At 39.9% G+C, this 13,781-nt stretch overlaps 1 protein-coding gene and 1 pseudogene across 1 annotated transcript; both read left to right on the top strand.

Annotated features, from left to right (window-relative positions):
• Positions 1 to 3,999: 3,999 nt before the first annotated feature.
• Positions 4,000 to 4,469, top strand: LOC111384412 (annotated as a pseudogene).
• A 2,727-nt stretch (positions 4,470 to 7,196) lies between these two features.
• Positions 7,197 to 8,363, top strand: LOC111384405. The gene is made up of 3 exons (XM_023008679.1): positions 7,197 to 7,547; positions 7,644 to 8,148; positions 8,257 to 8,363. Exons 1-3 carry the CDS (start codon positions 7,197 to 7,199, stop codon positions 8,361 to 8,363), a joined length of 963 nt encoding a protein of 320 aa, XP_022864447.1.
• The last annotated feature ends 5,418 nt before the right edge of the window (positions 8,364 to 13,781 follow it).

Genomic DNA, 13,781 nt, shown 5'->3' with positions numbered 1-13,781 from the left:
CGAGAAGATTTCTAGGCATTTCTAGGCAGTTTATAGCACACGGTGTGCAGGCCATGTCCAATGCGTCCTGGCCACAGCGAGGACGCAAGCTGATTTTTAGGCACACAAAGGCAACACAGTGTCTAGGCCATGTCAGGGACGCAGGCATGTTTCCAGGCATTTCTGGGCAGTTTCATGGACATGGTATGCAGGTGATGTCCAGGACGTGTCTTGGCCACAGCAGGTAAGCAGCCTGATTTTCAGGCATTTTTAGGTAGTTTTTGGGATACGATGTACAGGATATGTACAGAACGCATTAGTGACGCAGCTTGATTTTTCGACATTTTTGGGCAGTTTATGGGACACGGTGTGCAGGCCATTTCCAGGACACGGCCAGATTTTTAGGCATTTCTAAGCAGTTTGTGGGCACAGTGTGCAGGCTATGTCTGGGATACGTCTTGGCCGCAACAGGGACATAGCCTGATTTTTAGTCATTTCTAGGCAATTTTTGGAACACAGTGTCAGGACATGTCCAAGACGAAACCTGATTTTAGGAATTTCAAGGTAGTTTCTAGGACACGGTGTGCAGGCCATGTTTGAGATGCGTCCGGGCCACGAAAGGGACACAGCCTGATTTTCAGGCATTTTCAACCAGTTTTTGGAAATGAAGTGTAGGTCATGTCTGGGATACATCCTGGCCATGATAGGGACACAACCTAATTTCCAGGCATTTCTAGGCAGTTTCTAGACGCGGTGTGTAGGCCATGTCCAGACGCGACAAGGACACAACTTGAATTTCAAGCATTTCTAGGCAGATTTTGGGACACGGTGTGTTGGCCATGTCTGGGACACATTCTTGTCGTGGCTAGCATGCATGCAGATTTTTAATCACACGAAGGCCGCACGATGTGCAGGCCATGTTGGGGATGCATGCACGTTCCCAGGCATTTTTGGGCAATTTTTGGGATACGGTGTGCAAGCCATGTTCAGGACACGCCCTGGCCACAGTAGGGAAGTAGCCTGATTTTTAGGAGTTTCTAGGCAGTTTTGGGATACGGTGTGCAGGCCAAGTCCGGGAGGCAGCCTGATTTTCAGGTATTTTTAGGTAGTTTGTGGGCACGATGTGCAGGCCATGTCCGAGACACGTCCTGGCCGTGGCAGGGATGTAGCATGATTTTCAGACATTTTCTAGGCAGTTTCTAGGGCACGATGTGCAGGACATGTCCAGGATGCAGCTGATTTCTAGCATTTCTAGGCAGTTTCTAGGGCACGATGTGCAGGACATGTCCAGGATGCAGCTGATTTCTAGCATTTCTAGGCAGTTTCTGAGACAGGTGTGCTGGCCATGTTCGGGATGCATCCAGGCCACGGTAGGGAAGCAGCCTGATTTTTAGGCATTTCTAGGTAGCTTTTGGGCACGGTGTGCAGGCCGTGTCCGGGATGTCGTTACAAGGACGTAGCATCACTTTCGAGCATTTCTAAGTAGTTTATGGACACAGTGTACAGGCCAAGTCCAGGACGTGGCCAGGACACAGCCTAAATTTCAGGCATTTCTAGGCAGTTTCAGGGACATGGTGTGCTAGCCATGTCCAAGACGCACCGTGGCTGCGGCAGGGATGCAGGCAGATTTTCAGGCACACAAAGGCAGCATGGTGTGCAGGTCATGTCAGGGATGCAGGCATGTTTTGAGGCATTCTGGACAGTTTCTGGGACACGATGTGTAGGCCATGTTCAGGACGTGGTAGGATGCAGCCTGATTTTAGGCATTTCTAGGTAGTTTTTGGGACATGACGTGAAAGCCATGTCCAAGATGCGTTCGAGCCACGGCAGGGACACAGACTAATTTTTATCCATTTCTATGCAGTTTGTGGGCACGGTGTGCAGGCCATGTCCGGAACGCGTCCTGATCGTGACAGGGACTCAGCCTAATTTTCAGGCATTTCCAGCCTATTTTTGGGACATGGTGTGCAGGACATGTCCAGGACGCAACCGGATTTTTAGGCAATTTCTGGGACACGGTGTGCAGGCCATGTTCGGGACGCGTCATGGCCACGGTAAGGATGCAGCCTGATTTTCAGGCATTTCTGGGCAGTTTCTGGACACGATGTGCACGCCATCTCCGGGATGCGTCCTAGCCACAGTAGGGACACAGCCTGACTTTCAGGCATTTCTAGGTAGTTTCTGAGACACGATGTGCAGGCCATGTCTAGGACGCATCAGGGATGCAGCCTAATTTAAGGCATTTCTATGTAGCTTTTGGGACACGGTGTGCAGGCCATGTCCACAATGCGTCCTGGCCATGGCAGGGACACAGGCAAATTTTCAGGCATTTTTAAGCAGTTTCTAGGACACGGTGGGTAGGTCATATCCGGGAAGCATCCCGACCGTGGTAGGGATGCAGGCAAACTTTCAAGCATTTTTAGGCAGTTTTTCGGACATGGTGTGCAATCCATGTCTAGGATGCAGTCCGGACATAGCCTAATTTTCAGGCATTTCTAGGCAGTTTCTGGGACATGGTGTGCAGGCCATGTCCAAGACGCATCCTGGCCACGGCACAGACGTAGGCTGATTTACAAGTACATGGAGGTAGCACGGTGTGCAGGCCATATCAAGGATGCAAGTATTTTCTCGGGCATTTCTAGGCAATTTTTGGGGCACGGTGTGCAGGCCATGTCCCGAATGCATCCTAGCCATGGTAGGGACATAGGTTGATTTACAGGTACATGGAAATAGCACAATGTGCAGGTACATTCTCGAGCATTTCTAGGTAGTTTTCGTGGCAAGGTGTGCAGGCCATGTCCTGGATGCATCTTGGCTGTGGCAGAGACAAAGCATGATTTTTAGGCATACGAAGGTAACACGGTGCGCAGGCCATACTAGGGATGCAGGTACGTTCTCGAGTAGTTTTGGGACATGGTGTGTACGCCATGTTCCGGACGCATCCTGGCAGTGGTAGGTATGAAGCCTAATTTTTAGGCACACTTAGGCACCACGGTCTGTAGGTAATGTTAGGGACGTAGGCAGACAAAGGCATATTTTCATGCACGCGAAGGTAGCATGGGACGTGGGCACATGAAGGCAGCACTGAGTGCCGTCCATGTAAAGGATGTTGGCACACGTAGGTAGCAAGTAGTTCATACCGATGCCCATTACAGGCACACCAGGCAAGCTAAGGAACATCTCATGCACCTAAATTCAGTACAACAACTAATGGACATCGCATGTACATGAAGAGAGCAACTCAGGCACAATGCAGGAACACATGGGCATATCAAAAGCACACAAAAGCACATCGCAATCATACCAAGGCGGTAGATCGGGCACCCAAACTTAACATCACTTATTTTGTGTCCACTGCATCAACTTTAGCGTAGAGGCTCGTAACATCTTCGATGCTATGCATTACTGTACATGGGTTTCTGTCCCTCCACACTTGGGCATTGAAAAGTAATATCAAGGACCATGGGCATTCTAGCCTTAAAGCATTCCTGGATAAAGAAAATTTCGATTGGGAAGAACAGAAGGAGAGGGATGAATCGGAGCAACAAAGGATTGAATTTCAATAGATCGTGGCAGCAAGGCCACTCTACTGCTTACAATACCCTGTCATGTATTTAAGTGGTCTGCAAAGGATTCTACCCATCATTCAATGGAAATTGTACTTCAAGGCAACCAACACAGCATGTACGCTAAGAGGACTTGGCCAACGACATTTGCCCCTAGGGACCGTAAGGCCCCTACTACAGGTTAGCAAGTGGATGACGGGTGCATGCATCGCTTCTAACCCAAAATTTGACTTCGAGATGTTCAGTCATAATCTATAGCTTCGTGCCACTGGCTTTTCAACCAAGCACAATGATCGATTGTACGAATCAATGGTTCCTCTCGTACTAGGTTCAATTACTATTGTGATACTGTCATTAGTAGGCTAAAACTAACCTATCTTACGATGGTCTAAACCCAGCTCACGTTCCCTCTTGGTGGGTGAACAATCCAGCACTTGGTGAATTCTGCTTCACAATGATAGGAAAAGCCGACATCGAAGGATCAAAAAGCAATGTTGCTATGAAAGCTTGGCTGCCACAAGCCAGTTATCCCTATGGTAACTTTTCTGACACCTCTAGCTTCAAATTTTGAAGGTCTAAAGGATCGTTAGGCCATGCTTTCATGGTTCATATTCGTATTGGAACTCAGAATCAAATGAGCTTTTACCCTTCTGTTTCACACAAGATTTCTATTCTCATTGAGCTTATCTTAGGACACCGACGTTATCTTTTAAAAGATGTGCTGCCCTAGCCAAACTCTTCATCTAACAATGTTTTCCTTCCAAATCGACCCGTGAAGCAGGCCTTGGGTCCAAAAAGAGGGCAGTACCCTGCTTCTGATTCATAGAATAAGTAAAATAATGTTAAAAGTAGTGGTATTTTACTTTCGGCTTTTGATTCCCCCATATCCTTCACCTCTCAAGTCATTTCATAAAGTCGGACTAGAGTCAAGCTCAAGAGGTTCTTCTTTCCCCACTAATTTTGACAAGCCCATTCTCTTGGCTTTGCTTTTGTTGGATAGTGGACACGGATAGTGGAAATCTCGTTGATCGATTCATGCGCGCCACTAATTAGATGACGAGGCATTTGGCTACTAATAAGTGTATTTTATACACTTATCTGTACCTTAAAATAAAGATATTTGATGGTTCTTTTGACAAATTATATCCTAAATTGTTGTTTCTTATTTTTTAATAGGTAAATTCTATGAATGAAAAGGGAATTGAACGAATGAAGCAAAAAAGAGCGAAATGCAAAAGTTAGGAACCAAGTTGTAACAATTCAATAGTTGATCCGGACCATGAATTGAAGATTGAAATGTTTGGAGGTCAAATTGAATATTTTGGAAGGTGAAGGACTTGAATTGAACCAAAGAATACATAGGTTGCAAGAATAAAAGGGATAAAGGACTGAAATTTATTATATTGAAAGATTAAGGACTTGAGGGCTAATATTGCAATAAAGCCTTTGAATTGTAGTCAAATATGGTGGCTATCGGGTTGTTATATATATACACATTTAGACAGGAGGTTGAGAGAATTAGAGTCCCTTTTATAGTCAAAATTGTTGTTGCAAGGTTTGGGATATATTATATATATACATGTACATGCACAGGGGAAGAGAGAGAGAGAGAGAGAGAGAGCTAGCTGAAAAAAATTGGGAATCACCTTGGAGTCAAACATTGCGGCTCTAATAGATGCACAGAAATAGGGGAGAAAAAGAATGCAGCCAATTTGATATATTTCTAGAGAATTAAGGCTGCCAATTTTAGAGAGAAGCGCATGACAATTGAAGGAGAGCTAGAATTTAATATCTTGTTGCCAGATTAGCAACACGCACGGAATTTGGAGTTGCAGAAAAAACTAAAAAAAAAAAGCATACAGCAACATGCAGACAAGATGGCAACAAGAGGAAAAGGCAGATTGACTTTGCAAATTTATTCACATTCTGTCAATTAATCTAGTGATGTCTTCCATGATTTATTATTTTCTTCCATTAATATGCATAGCCAAATTTAATTTTAGGGCGAACAATGTAATCTATTTGGGACTTTTATCTCTTTTATTAGAGATTCTTGTTATTTTATATTTTATGTGTTAATTTTAATTATGCTTTTAATGCTTTGAAGTTTCTGGCCAATTATTCAATGATTTCGTAAACAATAATTACGTAGAGATGCCGATTCTTGTTTAGACCACATATTAAAATTCAGTAAATTAATATAACGTGTAGAGATACCTATAATAATTACTGTGGTCTTATAGAAATTCTTAGAACTATTATTTTGTTTAATTAAATTTAATTTGCATAGAGATATGGAATTGAACTAATTAAATAGGGTAAACAAGAACTCGAGAGGGGTAAGTTGAATACAATAGAAGAATTTGATTGAACACTACTTTTGTTTTATGAATCTCGATATTAGAAATAAAGGTGACCAATAGGTGAAGTTGTTCCGTCCTAATCTCCATTTATTATTTGAATTCTCACTAGTTTTCTATTGCATTCCCGAATTTTTTAGTAGTTAGATTTAAAAATCACAGTCTATCAAATTTATTTTTTGTTTATTTATTTTCATCAAACAGATGTCAGGAATAATAAATTGAGTACTAAAATATAGTTCTTGTGGGAATAATAATCCGGACTCAAAAGGTCCACTCTACTACTTGTTATAATTTCTCCACTTGTGGGATAAAATCAACAACAAGTTTTTGGCGCCTTTGTCGAGAACTATTATTTTTAGTCTTAATTAATTAATTAATTAATTATTATTTTATTTTATTTTTATCTTATTTTTAATTGCTATTTGATTTGCTTATTTTCTTTTATTTATAGAAAACTGTGTTCGTTGTATGTTCCATGCCCAAGGTGACGATCTTGAATCGTTTCATTCGAAAATAAAACATACCTTCAGACGAAGATGCAGGGAACACAAACAAAAACAGCATCATCAAATGGGTGACAATTGAAACAATCCTATCCCTATACAACCAATGGGACAAATGGCTGCAAGAGCTTAACAGCAAGAGCAAATGGAAGTAAATGAAGGGAACTTGCCAGTTTCTATGTTTTTTGATGCCTATAACAGCACCCGTGCGGTCTAACATAGTATATCCAGATTTTAGGGTAAACAACTTCTAGATACGATCTGATTGGATTAATTTGATGAGTAACACTCTGCAATTCTACGGGTTACCTCATGAGAATCCAAACAAGCGTATCTCAAGGTTTCTCAGGAATTGCCAAATTGTCATGCTCCTGGGGTTAATGAGGATGCCATCAAGCTATGATTATTTCCATATACACTGAGAGATGCAGCATTGGAATGGCTGGATGTCGAACCTGATGGAAGTATTATCACATGAGAGGAACTGACTAGGAAATTCTGCAATAAGTTCTTTCCACCAGCTAAGGTATCAAAAATCAGACATTAAATTCAAACTTTTCAATAGAGAGATAGAGAGCTATCATGAGGCATGGAACAAATTTAAGGAATTGATGATGAAGTGTCCAAATCATGGGATTGCTATTGGAAATCAAGTGCAGTATTTCTACACGGGACTTTCACCATCGTCTAAGTCTCAAGTAGATTCCACTACAAGTTGATCGATTGTAGGGAAATCGGTGCAACAATGTATAGGTCTATTTAAGTTGATTGCTACTACTCATTCCATGTTTTCATCAAAAAGAGTGGTGCCTCCAAAAGTAGCGAAAATATATGAATTAGACAGCACAACATCTACCAACGCCCAAAAAGTAGCATTGATAAAAGAAGTAGAGTTGTTGGTGAAGTCACAAATAAAAGGAGCATATGCAGTGATAGCGGGTCCATCATGCAAAAACTACGGAGCTAATCATCTAACAGAAAATTGCACATCTTTGGGCTTTCCAGAGGAACAAATCTACTTCATTCAAAATGGCCCTCGAAATTTTAATCCTTTTTCACAAACGTATAACCCAGGATGGAGACAACACCTAAACATTAGATGGTCAGATAATCAGCAAGGAAACAGTTCAAACAATGCACAACAGGAGAAAAAACTAAGTTTAGGGGAGATGCTCAACTAGTAAATGTAGAAGACAGACAAGGTGTTCTAGCAGATTGACACTAACTTTCAGAATCAGCAAGCATCCATTAAGAAGCTGGAAACTCAAATTGGTCAGATAGCTCAACAGCTTGCAAAACGCCCACAAGGGACATTGCCAGGCAACACAATGGTCAATCTAAAAGAGCAAGTGCAAGTTATTGCAACTAGAAGTGGAGTGCAACTTCCAGAGATACGTGTGAAGAGACTAGACAGAAAAGATAAAGAAGTAATGGGTAAAGAGGCTGGGACAAAAGTAGAGTCTGAACAACCAACTAATGAGGAGGATAAAAGGAAAGAAATACCCAGCCTCGTGAAAGCTTATGTGCCACCAATTCCCTTCCCTCAAAGATTACAGAGAAAGAAGTTAGACAAGCAGTTTGCCAAGTTTGTGGAGAATTTCAAGACACTGGACATCAATATTTCATTTACAGATCCAATTGCCCAAATGCCCAGCTATGCTAAATTCTTGAAGGAGATCTTGTCTAACAAAAGGAAGCTGGAAGAACATGAGATAGTCTACCTGAACGAGGAGTGCAGTGCAATTTTATTAAAAAAGCTACCTCCTAAACTAAAAGACCTAGGACGTTTCACGATACCTTGCACAATTGGTTCTCATTATTTTGAACATTCTTTATGTGATTTAGGTGCCAGTGTTAATTTGATGCCCCTCTTTATTTACAGGTCTCTTGGATTGGGAGAAGCAAAACCTACAACAATCTCATTGCAACTGGCTGACAGATTAATCAAATGACTGAAGGGGATTATTAAAGATGTGCTAGAAAAAGTTGATAAATTTATTTTTCCAACTCACTTCATCGTTTTGGACATGGAGGAAGATTCAAACATCCCTTTAATCTTAGGAAGACTCTTCTTGGCTACCGGAAGAACACCGATTGATGTTTATGATAGAAAGATGATTCTTCAGGTAGACAATGTGCAAGTCATATTCAACATTTTCAAGGCAATGAAACATCCATTGACTTCAGATACTTGTTACCAAGTAGATGTTCTTGAAGAACTTGTGGTAGATACATTTGAGATAGAGCATCGAACAAATCTTTTTGAGGTAGAACTTGTGCAGTCGAAAGCAACAACTATAGGAAAAGCTAAATATGTTGTCAAGTTTTCCGAGCAACCAATAAGAAGGAGACATTAGCAGTATGAATCTCTTGGTGACAACCCTTCATCCCCAGTACCCTCAGTGGACAAGGCACCCACTTTTGAACTAAAGCCCTTGCCTTCACACTTACATTATGCATGTTTGGGATGTAACACCCCGAAAANNTATTATAGTTTTTGACGTGATTTATTTCATGAAATACTAATCGACCTGTGGGTCCAATGAAATGAAATAAAATGTTCGACCTGTGGGTTTCTATGAAATGAAATGAAATTTTCGACCTGCGGGTCCCTACGAAATGAAATGAAATGTGAGATTGCCTTTGGGTCTTCTCAAATTGTATTAGGGCTTTCGACTGATCACCGATTGCTCTTGACGAAATGTTGGTATTAAATGTTATGAGTTTACGTTTTAAATTATTATATTGTTTGGACGCACGTATCCTACAGAGTGTAATTACTCACTCCTTCAATTTCAATATTTCAGATCAGTACGGTCGATGTGGATGGTGGCTGAGCGGTGCGTGGGTTGCCAAGTAAAGAAAAACTTTGCAAGAAAACTTTTTAAAATAATTCTGTTAGGATTATGTGCTTCAATTTAATCCTGTTTAATGTTCTATGTTTACGCGACATTTTGTTTATTCAATTTGGTATTTGAGTATTAAATAAATCAAGAGTTTTAAATTTCGAATTAAATATTTTCGCTTTATGTATGTGATACGAAATGATATCGGTAACACCTCAAATTTTAAGTCGATAAAATTTGGGGTGTTACATGGGAGAATCTACAACACTTCCAGTAATCATTACAAATGACATGACAATGGAAGAGGAGAATAAATTGTTGGAGGTGCTCAAGCAGCGCAAAACGGCAATTTGATGGACAATAGCTGACATCAGAGAAATTAGTCCAACTCTTTGTATGCGCAAGATTTTAATAGAGGACAAGTCAAAGCCATCAGCGGAAGGACAACGCTGATTAAATCCAACCTTAAAAGAAGTAGTCTGAAAAGAAGTGCTGAAATTGTTGTATGCAAGTATTATCTATCCAATCTATGATAGTTCATGGGTGAGTCCAGTGCTTGTTGTGCCAAAAAAGGGTAGAATCATAGTGGAGAAGAACGAGAACAACGAGCTGATACCAACATGGTTAGTGACAGGGTGGAGAGTATGTATAGATTACAGAAAGCTAAATAATGCAACCAGAAAGGATCATTTTCCATTGTCATTCATCGATCAAATATTTAAGAGGTTGGCCGATCATTCTCATTACTGCTTTTTGGATGGATATTCTGGATACAATCAGATACTTATTGCTCCAGAAGATCAGGAGAAAATAACCTTCACATGTCCCTATGGAACTTTTGCGTTTAGAAGGATGCCTTTTGGTTTATGCAATGCACCCGCAACCTTTCAATGGTGCATGATGGCCATATTCTCTGACATGGTGGAAAAATACATTGAGGTATTTGTGGATTATTTTTCTATGTTTGGAGATTCATTTGATGACTGCTTGGATCGGTTGGCTTTTGTATTGCAAAGATGTAAAGAGATGAACCTAGTGTTAAATTGGGAAAAATGTTATTTCATGGTAAAAGAGGGGATAGTACTAGGCCACAGGATTTCCTCGATGGGCATTGAAGTTGACAAAGCCAAGATATAAGTGATTGAAAAATTGTAGCCTCTAATTCAGTTAAGGGGATTAGAAGTTTCTTAGGACATGCAGGGTTTTATAGAAGGTTCATTCAAGATTTCTCAAAAATTACAAAACCTCTATGTAATCTACTGGAGAAGGATATGCCTTTTCACTTTTTTGATGAATGCTTAAATGCCTTTAATACTTTGAAAGAAAAGTTTACTTCTGCACCCGTGATAGTATCACCTGATTGGGATGTACCTTTTAAACTTATGTGTGATGCTAGTGACTTTGCAGTGGGAGCGGTGCTTGACCAATGTAAAGGAAAAGTGTTACATGTAATCTACTATGCAAGTAAAATCTTGATGGATGCTCAAATCAACTATGCAACAATAGGAAATAGATGATAGCAGTGGTCTTTGCCTTCGAAAAATTTCGTTCCTATTGGATTAGTTCAAAGGTGATAGTCTACACTGACCATACAGCATTGAAATATTTGTAGGCTGATTTGATGGGTTCTGTTATTGTAAGAGTTTGACATTGAAATTTACAACAAAAAGGGTATAGAAAATCAGGTAGCAGATCATTTATCAAGGCTGGAGCAACTGTGTGATTCAGATGATGGGGATATTAACGAAGTTTTCCCAGATGTGTAGTTATTATAGATAGAAAGGCTCCGTGGTTTGCAAACATTGTTAATTACTCAGCTAGTGGCTATATAGATCCTGATCTCCCTATCAGCAGAAGAAGAAGCTACTTCATGAAGCGAAATTTTATTGTTGGGATGATCCAAATTTATGCATGAGGGAGATAGACTAGATCAGTAGGAGATGTGTGCCTGAGGATGAGATGAAACCTATCCTTTCACGGGTTCATGCTTCGGCTTATGGAGGATAATTTAGCCCCACTAAAACAGTAGCAAAGGTGCTTCAATGTGGTTTCTTTTAGCCTACACTATTCAAGGACTGCCTCAATTTCTGTAGGTTATGTGATAAGTGTCAGAGAACAGGTGACATATCCGCGCGTCAGGAGATGCCACTCTAACAACATTTTGGAGGTTGAAATATTTGATGTTTGGGGGTTTGGTTTTATAGGTCCCTTTCCATCATCTTACAACAATCGGTACATCCTAGTGGCAGTGGATTATGTCTCTAAATAGGTAGAAGCTAAAGCATTATCTACAAATGACGCAAGGGTGGTGGTGGACTTCATAAAAAACACATCTTTAACCGCTATGGATCACCTAGAGCCATAATAAGTGATGGTGGAACTCATTTTCGCAATTGGTTATTCCAGGCAGTGCTGCATAAGTATGGGGTACAACATCAAATTGCCACTCCTTACCATCCTCAGACAAGTGGACAGGTGGAAACCTCGAATGGATAATTGAAAAGAATTCTAAAGCTCACTGTGAATGCATCTCGCAAGGATTGGTCAAAGAAATTAGATGATGCTTTATGGGCATATCGCACTGCTTACAAGATAACTATTAGGATGTTCCCATATCGAATAGTCTTTGAAAAAGCATGCCACTTATTAGTGAGGTTTGAACATAGAGCATACTTGGCATTGAAGCAGTTAAACATGGACCTCAAAAAGGCTGGAGAAACAAGAGTATTGTAGCTACATGAATTGGAAGAATTTAGAAGAGAAGCATATGAGAATACAGCCATCTACAAGGAAAGGACGAAGCAATGGCATGACAAGAACACCAGGCAAAGAATTTTTAGAGTGGGAAATCAAGTGCTTTTATACAATTCCAGACTTAAACTATTTCCAGAAAAGTTGAAATCTAGATGGTCCGGCCCTTTTACAGCCTCTTAGGTATTTCCCTACGGCACAGTTGAATTACACCATACAACAAAAGGAAATTTCAAAGTAAATGGCCAACGTATCAAGCACTACGTGGAAGATTTTTCCTCCACTAAAGAAAGCCTTGACCTAGCTGTTCCAGAATAACTGCCGTACAAAGTCCAGCTAATGACTTTAAAGAAGTGATTATTGGGAGGTAACTCGATTTTCAAACTTTTTATTTTGATTTTCGTATCGCATAGCATATAGTTTTGTTTTCTTTACTAGGTTGCATTAGAATCAGGCATGTTTCAATTTTTAGGAGTCATCACCCATATCCCTTCTGCCCTCAGGCTCTTGAATTTATTGTTGATTATTTTGATTGTTGGAACTAAGTAACCCTTGTTCCTTGTATTTAATTTTTCAAATTTGATTTTTCAGGAACATGATGTCATGGAACACTCAAACCAACATAGATCTAAGGGAAAGCATGATGAAGAATATTATCCAATCGTCACACATAGTGCCTCACACATTAAACAGAAAAATTTGGGGAGTACCTTCTTCCTTTTCTTCCCTACCCTCTTTATGTGCTTATTTATACTTTATGACATTGAGGACAATGCCAATTTTAAGATTGGGGGTTAGAAAAACTTTTAGTTTTTGTTTTTGTGTATGTTTTTATGTTTTGGTGTACTTGTTTAAAAAAAAAAGCGAACAAAAGAAAAAAAATCGAGAAATTTAGAAAAAAAAACTCTTTTGTTCAATTGTGTGCTTGTGTGGGTTAGACAGTCTGGCAGACTATAATGATTTAATTTGAGATTTGGTGTTGATTTATGAACTATGGATAGGATGCATGCTAGACTAATTGAGGCTCAACCTTACAAAATTTGATATTACAAGTACACTAGAATTGAGTTTGACATTATGATTAAATGAATTGTTTCTTGCTTTGGATATGTTGATCTAGTTGGACATAGATGGTTTACCTAAACCATATTAAATTATCTATCCTTAGACCAAGTTTAGCACAATTTGGGGGTGACTTTACAGTTGTAAGAAGAGCGGATGTGAATGTAGATTCCATGTGTGAAAAAATTATGTTCGGATCGTCTTAGACTAACATGATAAAACCCTGCAAAATTCTTAAATTAAAGTCGGTTTGTTTGAATAAGTGTGTGATAAGGGGCATTGCACTAATCAAGGCATATACATTTGAAAAATTTAAACTTCTCTCTGAAGCCTTTATGACTCGAGTGATTAAGTCTGTAAGGGTATCTCAAAACTTGGTGTCCTAAAGTTTTTTGACTTGGGAGTCATCGGCCTAAAACTCATTACAAGGGTCATTTAGAAAGCAATTAGAGACGAAGTTGCACTTGAAAAAAAAATTCATTCTCTTCGAAGTCTTTTTTACTCGGGTTAGTAAGCTTATAAGGGTATTTTAAAACCTGGTGCCCTAAAATCATCTGGTTTGGGAGTCATTGGTCTAAAGTTTGCTACAGGGATCATCTAGAAAGCTTAATGGAGAGAATACATATATAAAAAAAATACTTTGGAAAAATAAAAAAAGCAAGCGCATGAAAAGAGCAAAAGCACTAAATACCTTGGTTAAGCCCTAACACT

The sequence above is a fragment of the Olea europaea genome, unplaced genomic scaffold (genome assembly GCF_002742605.1).
Source record: "Olea europaea var. sylvestris unplaced genomic scaffold, O_europaea_v1 scaffold291, whole genome shotgun sequence".
NCBI lineage: Eukaryota > Viridiplantae > Streptophyta > Magnoliopsida > Lamiales > Oleaceae > Olea > Olea europaea.
The sequence above is the reverse complement of the archived record's forward strand: the minus strand, read 5'-3'. Positions and strand labels throughout refer to the sequence as shown.

Excerpts from the sequence above, each read along its gene's own strand:
- LOC111384405 (XM_023008679.1), top strand. The coding sequence starts at position 7,197 with ATGTTTTCATCAAAAAGAGTGGTGCCTCCAAAAGTAGCGAAAATATAT. Across the intron at positions 7,548-7,643 it reads AAGGAAACAGTTCAAACAAT|AATCAGCAAGCATCCATTAA; the intron begins GCACAACAGGAG and ends ACTAACTTTCAG. Across the intron at positions 8,149-8,256 it reads CTACCTGAACGAGGAGTGCA|GTGCCAGTGTTAATTTGATG; the intron begins GTGCAATTTTAT and ends TATGTGATTTAG.